This window comes from Ornithorhynchus anatinus, chromosome 17 (genome assembly GCF_004115215.2).
Source record: "Ornithorhynchus anatinus isolate Pmale09 chromosome 17, mOrnAna1.pri.v4, whole genome shotgun sequence".
Lineage (NCBI taxonomy): Eukaryota > Metazoa > Chordata > Mammalia > Monotremata > Ornithorhynchidae > Ornithorhynchus > Ornithorhynchus anatinus.
In genome coordinates this window covers 14,934,664-14,946,048 of record NC_041744.1, presented here as the reverse complement: position 1 = coordinate 14,946,048, position 11,385 = coordinate 14,934,664, and the positions used below count along the sequence as shown (strand labels likewise).

At 51.3% G+C, this 11,385-nt stretch overlaps 1 protein-coding gene and 1 non-coding gene across 5 annotated transcripts in view; both read left to right on the top strand.

Annotated features, from left to right (window-relative positions):
- The first annotated feature begins 623 nt into the window (after positions 1-623).
- LOC114818111 lies at positions 624-761 on the top strand. Its single transcript, XR_003765931.1, has one exon. It is a non-coding gene; the product is annotated as a small nucleolar RNA SNORA7 (small nucleolar RNA).
- A 7,841-nt stretch (positions 762-8,602) lies between these two features.
- The window catches only part of HNF1B (HNF1 homeobox B), a 69,988-nt gene continuing 67,205 nt past the window's right edge, over positions 8,603-11,385 (top strand). Inside the window, exon 1 of one of the 4 annotated variants that reach the window (XM_029082588.1) lies at positions 8,603-8,980. In XM_029082588.1, coding sequence (XP_028938421.1) covers positions 8,637-8,980 — 344 coding nt within the window. In that variant the 5' untranslated portion in view covers positions 8,603-8,636. The remainder of the gene's footprint in view (positions 8,981-11,385) is intronic. The other 3 variants (XM_029082587.2, XM_029082591.2, XM_029082589.1) reach the window with 3 other exon arrangements.

Below are 11,385 nucleotides of genomic sequence, written 5' to 3'. Positions count from 1 at the left end.
GAGCCGGGATTAAAACCCAGGGCCTTCTGACTCGCAGGCCCGTGTTCTAGGCACTAGGTCATGTTGCTTCTCATTGACTGTGGGCCACAGGTGAGATTATGGCTGTGGTCGAACTGATTATCCTGCATGTACCTTAGCTCTCAGCCTTGGGATTGCCCAGAGTAAGAAGTGTGCTCTAATGAAAAGAGCATAAACCTTGGAGCCGGAGGACTTAGTTTCTATTCTCAGGTCCACTTCTTGATGTTGTGTTACCTTGGGCAAGCCCATAACCTTTCTGTGCCTTAGTTTCCTCATCTGTGAAATGGGGATCCAACACCTATTTTCCCTCCAGCTAAGGTTGTGAGCCCCACACGGGACAGGGGCTGTGACTGACCTGATTATCTTGCATTTGCCCCAGGGTTTAGTGCAGTGTACTAGACTTTAAGTGCACTGTGGGCAGGAAATTTGTCTGTTTATTGTTGTACTCTCCCAATCGCTTAGTACAGTGCTCTGCACACACTAAGCGCTCAAGAAATACGATTGAATAAATGAATAGAGTTCTTGAGTGAGCACTTAACAAATACCACAGTTATTTAAATAATATCGTCATCATTATTATTATAAGGCATCAGTAAGAGAGAAACCCCCTCTCAGGATCACATCTGGAGAGTTTCCAGTCATCTAGCAGTCTTGGCTACGGGAGGGAGAGCCAAGCAGAGGCCTACCCATTCCATTCCCAGCTTGGGCAGTGGCTAGCGAGTGGAAGGCAGTCCGCTACAAGGCAAAACTCACCCGTGCTGGGCAGCAGCGGCGCAGGAGACAGTCGAGGGTGGAGACTCTAGTTTACCGCGCAGAAGAATGCAGTGGTAAACCACTCCCCTATTTTTACCAAGAAAACTCTATGGATAACGGTACCGGAACGATTGCAGATGGAGAGTGGGACATTCTGGGAGAGATGCATCCATGGAGTCCCTAAGGGTCGGAGACGATTCTGGGAGCTCGTGGTGGGCAGGGAATGCGTCCAGTCTGATTAGCTTGCATTTACCCCAGTGTTTGACACAGAGTAAATGCTTAACAAATATCATTATTATTATTAATCATTATTATTATTATAAAGAGGGACTTAATCTCTGTTTTTTTCTGCCTCTGTCTTCTGCCTTTTTAGTTTTTGCTCTACTTCTTCTATCTCTCTGCCTCTCCATCTTTCTGCCTTCTTTACCTGTTGTTATATTGTGTTATATTGCACTCTCCCAGGTGATTAATACAGTGCTTTGCACGTAGTAAGCATTCAAATACAATTAAGCAGAAGAAAAGAGAGAAACAGAGAGAGAGAGAAAAAAAAACAGACAATGAAGGGCAGAATATAAGACCAGGGAAAATGAGACAACACAAATATAAGGTCATATTCAGAATTCCCCCACCCCCTCTTAAACACACACACATTTAGAAGCATTCACCCCATCAAACTTCCCCTCCTCCACCCACCTGCTCCTTCAACTACTCCGGCCAAGTTCACGGCTCCCGTCAATATTCCAGCCCAAAAGAGTCCCACTGGCCTTTAGTGTGACAGGGTGGAACCCTAAAATGTATGCCCATGTAGCCCATTAACCACTTTTAACAGATGAGAAAAATTCCATTCAAGGAACCACTGTGGCGAAAGCAGCTCTTCAGACAGCAGCTTGTCTGGAGAATGGTAGGGGCCCCCAGAAGTCAGGAGCTGATGAACAGGATTAAACCATCATTCCAATGTGCACCAAATTCTAACCCTGAAAAGAAAACAAAATTGGGTTCCGAAGAAGTGAGGTTTAACGGTGGTTTAAAGTGAGGTTTAAAGGTTTAAGAAGTGAGGTTTAATTGTAGATGAAACGTTTGGTTTTAGTAGAGAAGCAGCATGGCGTAGTGGGTAGAGCACCAGTCTGGAAGTCAGAAGCCTAATTCAGGCTCTGCCGCACGTCTGCTGTTTGACCTTGGGTAAGTCATTTCACGTCTCTGGGCCTCGGGTGCCTCATCTGTAAAGTGGAGATTTAGAGTGTGAGCTCCACCTGGGACAAGGACTGCGTCCAACCTGATTAACTTGTATACACCCCAGCGCTCAGAACAGTATTTGGCACATAGTAAAGGCTTACAAGTACCATAATTATTATTATTACGCCTCCCTGCCCCCATATTTCTCTCTCTTCCTCCACTGGGCTGTTGGAAAAGCACGAAATGAATCCATCCACGCCCAATCCATATCATGGTTCTGGCTTGAACCGTGATTCTGTCCACGTTGGCGGCGCCTCTGAGGCTACTGCCAGAGAAGACGTGGGTTTTTGAGAAATTACCAAAACTGTATCTTGCTCTTCATTAAGCGTTGATCAGAGCAAAAGTGAAAAAAACATTGCAGTGGCAACTTGCTCTTTGATTTCATTCCTTTTCTGCATCTCGAGGAAATAATTCCTGTTTAGTTGAGAGGACAGTGTGGTATTCCAATGAGACAAGGTAGGTAAAAGCACGGGCCTGGGAGTCGAAAGGACTGGGGTTCTAATCCCAGCTCTGCCACTTGTCTGCTGTGTGACCTCGAGCAAGCCTCTTCACTTCTCTGGGCCTCAGTTTCCTCCTCTATAAAATGGAGATTGAGACTGTGAGCCGCATGTGGGGCGGGGACTGTGTCCAACCCGATTTGCTTGTATCCACCCCGGCACTTAGAACAGTGCCTGGCACATAGTAAGGGCTTAACAAATACCATAATTACTATGATTAGTCAGGGTTTTAACCCTAACTTTGAGGTCCAAACTCTCAGAACAAATTTCTCCACCAATATATTATCAATATCTCCTTACAGTATTGTTCTGTTTGAGTTTCCTCTTCTGTCCCCCGTTAGATTATTATCATCTATGGCATCCGTTGTAAAAGTATGGTGTCCCGAGCACTTGGGTGAATACGAAACAGTTACAAGACACAACCAGTGCCCTCAAGAAGTTTGCACTCTATCGAGGGAGACAGTCATTAAAATAAATTGTAGGTACAGGAGTAATAGAGTATCTTAAGATGAGTGCGTAAATGCTAGGGGGTTCTGTTTGCTGCAGAAGGATTAAAGTGGCAGTCAGAGGATACAGGATGGAGAGGTTAGCGGTTACTTGAAGAAGACCTCCTGGAGGAGAAGTGTTCTCAGAGGAGGTTTGTTGTTGGGGAGAGCTGTGGTCTGTCCCCTATAAATAGGAAAGGAGATCCAGGCAGCGGAGAAGGATGTGATTAAGAGGTTGGGGACAGGAGAGACGAGAGCAAGACCCAGCGACTGCAATCTCTAGAATCGTGTCGAGGCAGGGGAAAGAGAAGGGCAGGAAATCTTCCTCTACGGAATTTCACCATCTTCATTAAAGAGAAAGAAAGCTTACCAAATCTGTTTTCTCTTTTAATTTACACAGTTGGATTCTGTAGAGGGACCGGTAAATTATTTAAAGGATAGGTAGTGTTCGGAGGCGGGGAGACTTGCTGAGGTTATTGAGTCCCTGAAAGACACAAGGGTCAACAGCCTGCGAGGCCATTTCCAGCCCCGGGAGACTCCTCGGAGGATCCCATTCCCTCAGAACACAGCTCACAGACTATACACCGCAAAGGGCTGACCTTACTATCCTGGCAATCTAAATGCTTCACTGAGGTTCACTGATCCGATGACCCACATCAGGTTGGACGGTCACAAGTTTGCGGACTCTGTCCCCCACCTGAAGGGTCAAGGATGTTTTTGAGCAGCACTGTGGCCAAACGGCAGAGGATGGCGATGTCACGGCAGCAGCTGTGATACGCTCAAAGCCTTAGCGAAGGTACATCTCCTCCGTGAGGCCTTCCCTGACTAAGCTCCCCTTTCCGCTTCTCCCCCTCCCTCCTGCGTTGCCCTGACTTGCTCCCTTTGTTCTTCCCCTGCCTCAGCCCCACAGCACCTCATCTGTCATTTATTTGTTTATATTAATATTTGCCTCCCCCGCCTCCAGACTGTAAGCTCGTCGTGGGCAAGGAATGTGTCTGTTTATTGTTAAACTGTACTCTCCCAAGCTCTTACGGTGCTCTGCACACAGTAAGCGCTCGATAATTGCGATCGAATGAATGAATAATAATTAATGATAGTAATGATGGTATTTGTTGAGCGCTTATTATGTGCCGAGCACCCTTCCAACCGCTGGGATAGATACACGGTAATCGGGTCGTCCCACACGGGGCTCCCGGTCTTAATCCCCATTTTACAGATGAGGTAACTGAAGCACAGAGAAGTTAAGCGGCTTGCCCAAGATCACACAGCAGGCAAGTGGCGGAACCGGGATTAGAACCCACGATTAGAAGGAGAAAGGGAAGAACAAGGAGGGGGAGAAGAAGGGGAAAGAGTAGCGGGGAAAAAGAAGAGGAGAGATGAGGGAATGGAGAGGGGAAAGGAAGAGGAGAAGGGGGAAAGGGAAAGAAGGAAAGGCAAAGAAGAGAGGGGGAATGGGATCAGAGGGAAAAAGGGAAAACGGAAAGGAAAAGCCATGTTTTTGGATGGTTGGGAGCTGGATGCTCTTGACATCATCCAACACTTTGATGCTTTGATGCTGCTGTAAGTGAGGAGGAGAGGGGAAAAGAAGAGAAAGGGCTTTTCTTTAGCGGCCTCACAGATTTCAGAATTGGTTTTCAGAGCATCTGTGATGGAAATTTCACATCTTAAACTTCAAAAGGATCTTGAGAGCTTCTAATCTCCCCCGGTGCTTAGTTCAGTGTCTGGCACACGGTAAGCACTTAACAAATACCACAATTATTGTTATTATTATCTACGGCCAGGCTCCCAGGGCCTTCAGTTTAATCCTTAATCCTTGTGGACCCCATCAGCAGGCAGCTCCCCCGTTGCAGGATGGGTGGAGGCGGGAATGGCTCTCCCCATTTGCAAAATGGGCAAACTGCAGCAGAACAGCTTGGAGCGGCACGGCCTAGTGGAAAGAGCCTGGGCCTGGCAGTCAGAAGACCAGAGTTCTAATCCCGGCTCCGCCACGTGCCTGCTGCGTGACGTTGGCTGAGTCGCTTAACTTCTTTGGGCCTCAGTTCCCTCATCTGTAAAATGGGCATTCGATCCCTGTTTACCTACCTACTTAGACTTCGACCCCATGTGGGACAGGGACCATGTCCAACCTGATGATCTGGTATCTACCCCAGTGCTTAGTACAGTGCTCGACACATAGTAAGTGCTTAACGAATGTCATTATTATTATTATCATTATTATTATTAGAGCGGTCAAGCATCCAGCCGGCCAGCCTGCTGTCATAATAATAATAATAATAATAATGTTGGTATTTGTTAAGCGCTTACTATGTGCCGAGCACTGTTCTAAGCGCTGGGGTAGACACAGGGGAAGCAGGTTGTCCCACGTGGGGCTCACAGTCTTAATCCCCATTTTACAGATGAGGGAACTGAGGCACAGAGAAGTTAAGTGACTTGCCCACAGTCACACAGCTGACAGGTGGCAGAGCTGGGATTCGAACTCATGAGCCCTGACTCCAAAGCCCGTGCTCTTTCCACTGCGCCACGCTGCTTCTCTGCATACGTGAAGGAGGAGATTGAACTACAACTGGGACTGAGAAGTCATGACTTCTACCCCGGGACTCTTACTGTTGCTTCCTCTCCTTGAATGGTTTTGAAATCTATGGGGAATATCATTCCCAGCCTGCTACAGAGCCGTGAAACAGTGTAGACTGCCGGAAAGAGCATGGGCCCTTGGGAGTCAGAAGACCTGGGTTCTAATCCAGTACTTGCCTGCTGGGTGATCTTGAGCGAGTCGCTTGACTTCTCTGTGCCCTAGTTTCCTCAACCGTAAATCAGGGATTCAATCCCTGTTCACCCTCCCACTTATACGTGAGCCCCATGTGGGACAGGGACTGTGTCTGACCTGATTATCTTGCATAGACACCCACCCCCCCGGGGTGGGGTGGGGGGGCTTGGCACATAGTAAGCACTTACCAAATACCAACCAGTCTGACCCTGTCCAGTGGAGTCGGGGTGGGCAGGAAATAGATCACAAGTAGAATGAGTGGCTTGGCATTGGCTTCTCTCTCTCCCTCCTGTTCCTTTCTAATCATTAGACTGGAAACTCCTGGAGGGCAGGACTAAGCCTTCCCTGTCTTCTGCTCTGGTCCAGTGCTCAGACCAGGACCCAGTGACCATAAACTGGCCTAGATCCCTGGACTCCAGTGGCAGCCAGGATGTCTGCTGGGCAGTCAGGGAGGGTTTTGGGGTGCGTGATTTGGGGGGTCCTCTCCCTCTCTAGAGAATGGGGGCTTTTAGCTCGGTCCATCATCATCATCATCATCATCACTGTGGCATTAGGTAAGAACTTACTGTGTGCCAGGCACTTTGCTAAGCACTGGAGCAGATATCCAGCAATCAACTTGGACACTGTCCAATCCTGGTTCTGGAGCTGTGGCTGCATTAGAGAAGCGGCATGGCGTAGTGGACAGAGCACGGGCCTGGGAGTCAGAAGGTCATGGGTTCTAATCCCGGCTCCACCACTCGTCTGCCGTGTGACTTGGGGCAAGTCACTTCACTTCTCTGTGCCTCCGTTACCTCATCTGCAAAATGGGGGTTAAGACCGTAAGCCTCACATAGACAGAGACTGTGTCCAACCCGATTTGGCTTGGAGACCTCTTCCCCACGGACCCCGTTAGCGGGGTCCAACAGGCTGGCGGGGGGGGGGGAGGGGAGGGGAAGGCGTTGGCACAAAGAACCCCGGGACTAACTCCTACCCCTGCCCCTCCACGGCTCTGGGTTATTAATGATAATAATAGTATTGTTAAGGGCTTACTATGTGCCAAGCACTGTTCTAAGCACTGGGTTAGATACATAGTAATCCGGTTGTCCCATGTGAGGCTAGAGTCCTTCGAGACTGTGAGCCCACTGTTGGGCAGGGATTGTCTCTATTTCATTCATTCATTCAATTGTATTTATTGAGCGCTTGCTATGGGCAGAGCACTGTACTAAGCGCTTGGAAAGTATTTGTTGCTGAATTGTACTTTCCAAGCGCTTAGTGCAGTGCTCTGCCCACAGTAAGCGCTCAATGAATACGATTGAATGAACAGAGTCTGGGACTAGAGTCTTCATTCCCATTTTCCAGATGAGGTCACTGAGACCCAGAGAAGTGAGATGTACATCACCTTGCTTCTATTTATTTGCTATTGTTTTAATGAGATGTTCATCCCCTCGATTCTATTTATTGCTATTGTTCTCGTCTGTCGGTCTCCCCAGATTAGACCGTAAACCCGTCAAAGGGCAGGGACTGTCTCGATCTGTTACCGATTTGTACATCCCAAGCGCTTAGTACAGTGCTCTGCACATAGTAAGCACTCACTAAATACTATTGAATGAATGAATGAAGTGACTCGCCCAAGTTCACACAGCAGACAAGTGGTGCGACCGGGATTAGAACCCACGTCCCGACTCCCAAGCCCACGCTCTTTCCACTGGCTTCTTTCTCGAAGGTCAGACCAGGGCCTGGCTACTTTCTCTCTCGCCCCCGACCCTTACGGGCCCACCGGAGCTTGAGGCGGGCGCTGACCTGGGATCTGGGATGGGGGTCCGGGGAGGGGAGCCGAAGTTGGGGGTGTCCCGGCTCTCTTCGTGTAGTGTTCGACGCTCACTACAGTGCCTGGCACATAGTAAGCGCTTAACAAATACCCTAATTATAATTATTATTGTTTGTGCCAGGAGGTCCTGATGTGAGGATGGTTGGGGTCCCGGCTGGGTTTGTGTATTGGGGGGGGGGGGAGCGGTGCTAGATGCTTTCCGGGGAGAGGGGGGTGTCCTGGAAGTGGGGAGGGGTGCGGGAGGCCCAACCGCCCCCGACCCCCAAATTTTGCAGGGTCACCGCCTTCCCCCTCCATCCCTGCGCCTGGACCGGTCCGGCCTCGTTCGTTTCATCGTATTTATTATAATAATAATAGCGTCTGTTAAGTGCTCACTGTGTGCCAAGCACTCTTTTGAACGCTGGGGGTAGAAACAAGGCAATCGGGTTGTCCCCCGTGGGGCTCACGGTCCTCCTCCCCATTTTACAGAGGAGGTAACCGAGGCTGAGAGAAGTGGAGGGACTGGCCCAGAGTCCCACAGCTGTCAAGTGGCGGAGGCGGGATCGGACCCCGTGACCTCCCGACTCCCCAGCCCGGGCTGTTTCTGCGCCAGGCACTGTACTAGGCGGCCCGGCCGGCTCCTGGCTCAACAGGTCCGAAGTCCAGCCGGGAGTTTGGCCGGTCGACAGGGCCGGTAGAGGAGGGCTGAGCCGGCCCAGCCCACCCCCGGGAGAAACACAATGGCCCGGGGCGACCCCCGCCTCGGGAGCCTCCCTCCCCGCCGCCCCCCCTTATCTCTCCCGCCGTCTCTCCCGGATTCCCCGGGTCTCTCTCCCTTCCCCACCCCCACCCCGTCCCGTCCCCACCCCCCTATTTGCATCCTGTCCCCAAAGTCCGTCCCTCCCCACGGATTTGCATACTCGATATAGGGTCCGATGGAGGCGATCATGGCAAGTTAGAAGGCTTTTTTGCGACTGCCCTCCGAGGAGATCCTCCGGGCCCCGGGTGGTCGCCGGTGGCTGGCGAGGCCTCAGGGGCGGGGGTCGCCCCCCGAGTCGCCCCCAGCCCCCCCCCCCCCCCACCTCCCCCGGGCCCGGAAAATGGTGTCCAAGCTGACGTCCCTGCAGCAAGAGCTCCTCAACGCCCTGCTGAGCTCCGGGGTGAGCAAACAGGTCCTGGTCCAGGCCCTGGAGGACCTGCTGCCGGCCCCCACTTTCGGGGTGAAGCTGGAGGCGCTGCCCCCGTCCCCCGGCGGCGGGGCCGAGCCCGACCCCAAGCCGGTCTTCCACACGCTGACCAACGGCCAGGCCAAGGCCCGGCTGTCCGGGGACGAGGGCTCCGAGGACGGGGACGATTATGACACCCCGCCCATCCTCAAGGAGCTGCAGGCCCTCAACACCGAGGAGGCGGCCGAGCAGCGCGCCGAGGTGGACAGGATGCTCAGGTGAGGACCGGCCCAACGCTCAGCCCAGGGCGGCTCTCCCTTCCCCAGCCCGGCCCCCTCGGGCTCGCCCCCCGGACGGTGGGCCGCACACGATGACGGTCACGGTGATGATCGAAGTGGTGGTGGTACTGGTTAAGCGCTCACTATGGGTGGCAGGCCCCGTACTAAGCGCTGGGGTCGATCCACCCAAATCGGGCCGGACACACAGGCTCGGTCTCCATTTGAATAATAATAATGAGGACGGTGGTGGTATTCGTTAAGCGCTCACTATGTGTAGCAGGCCCCGTACTGAGCGCTGGGGTCGACCCACCCTAAATCGGGCCGGACACACAGTCGCAATCTCCATTTGAAGAAGAAGAATAATGAGGATGGTGGTGGTGGGCTTGGTTAAGCGCTCACTATGTGTGGCAGGCCCCGTACTAAGCGCTGGGGTCGATCCACCCCAAATCGGGCAGGACACACAGTCGCAATCCCCATTTGAAGAAGAATGAGGATGGTGGTGGTATTCGTTAAGCGCTCACTACGTGTGGCAGGCCCCGTACTAAGCGCTGGGGTCGACCCACCCTAAATCGGGCCGGACACACAGGCTCAATCTCCATTTGAATAATAATAATAATAACGAGGACGGTGGTGGAATTGGTTAAGCGTTCACTATGTGTGGCAGGCCCCGTACTAAGCCCTGGGGTCGACCCACCCTAAATCGGGCCGGACACACAGTCGCAATCTCCATTTGAAGAAGAAGAATAATGAGGATGGTGGCGGTCTTGGTTAAGCGCTCACTATGTGTGGCAGGCCCCGTACTAAGCGCTGGGGTCGATCCACCCCAAATCGGGCCGGACACACACTCGCAATCCCCATTCGAATAATAATAACGAGGATGGCAACGGTATTCGTTAAGCGCTTACTACGGGTGGCAGGTACTGTACTAAATGCTGGGGTGGATCCACCCTAATCGGGCCGGACACTGCTCCTTGGCCCACTTGGGGCTCTCAGTCTCAATCCCCATTTGAATAACAGTAATAATGATGTTGGTGGTGGGTTTTGTCAAGGGCTTACTATGCGGCAGGCCCTGTACTAAGCGCTGGGGTCGATCCACCCAGATCGGGCCGGACACAGCTCCTTGGCCCGCTTGGGGCTCCCGGTCTCAATCCCTATTTGAATAACAATAATAATGACGACGGTGGTGGTGTTTCTAAACTGCGAGCCCGTTGTTGGGGAGGGAATTGTCTCTGTTGCCGAATTGTACTTTCCAGGCGCTTAGTAAAGTGCTCTGCACACAGTAAGCGCTCAATAATTGCGATGGAATGAATGTTAAGAGCTTGTTATGTGGCTGGCACTGTACTAAACGCTGGATCCACCCAAATCGAGCCGGACACAATTCCTTGGCCCACTTGGGACTCACAGTCTCAATCCACATTTGAATAATAATTATAATGATGATGATATTTCTTAAACGCTTACTATGTGGCGGACACTGTACTAAGCGCTGGGGTGGAGCCACCCAAATCGGGCCGGACACAGTTCCTTGCCCCACAGGGGGCTCACAGTCTCAATCCCCATTTTAATAATAATGATGATGGCCTTTGTTAAGCGCTTACTAGGTGCCAGGCACCGTACTGAGCGCTGGGGTGGATCCACGCCAATCGGGCCGGACACAGTTCCTTGTCCCACCTGGGGCTCACAGTCTCAGTCCTCATTTAAAGATGAGGGAACTGAGGCACAGAGGAAGTGAAGTGACTTGCCCAAGGTCACACAGCAGACGAGTGGCGGAGCCGGGACGCGAGGGATCGCATAGGCGTACGCGTGTCTGTGAAGGAGTGGGAGTATCTCTATGGAGATGTAGACTATATTATTATTATTATTGTTAATAATCGTATTTATTGAGCGCATACTGGGTGCAAAGCATTGTACTAAGCGCTTGGGAGAGTACGATATAACATCCAACGCATTCCCTGCCCGCGGCGAGCTAGCATGCTAGGGGTTTACCTCCGTATGTGTACGTATTTGCGTGTATATGGTGTATATGAGTTTGCACCGGGGTACCTGGATATACGGATTTATACGCACACCTGTGGTAATATATATATATATATATATATATATATATATATATATATATATATATATGGGACAAGGTGTGTATATATACCTGGGTGTGGAGTGTGCTCGTGTGCGTGGGTGTGTGACTATATACCAGTCATATGGATACGTGTCTGCATGGGTGTGTCGGTGTGGGCATGTGGGCTGGTATATGTGTGCATGTCTAGGTACGTGTATCTGTGTGTGTGTATGTGTGGAGGTGGGCGATTGTGTCTGGGCGAACCCTTGAGTGTGTATAAGCCAGTGTGCTTTTCGTTGCTGTTTGTGTCCGGTCGAACAGCTGGACTTGTATAGGCCGGAGTGTT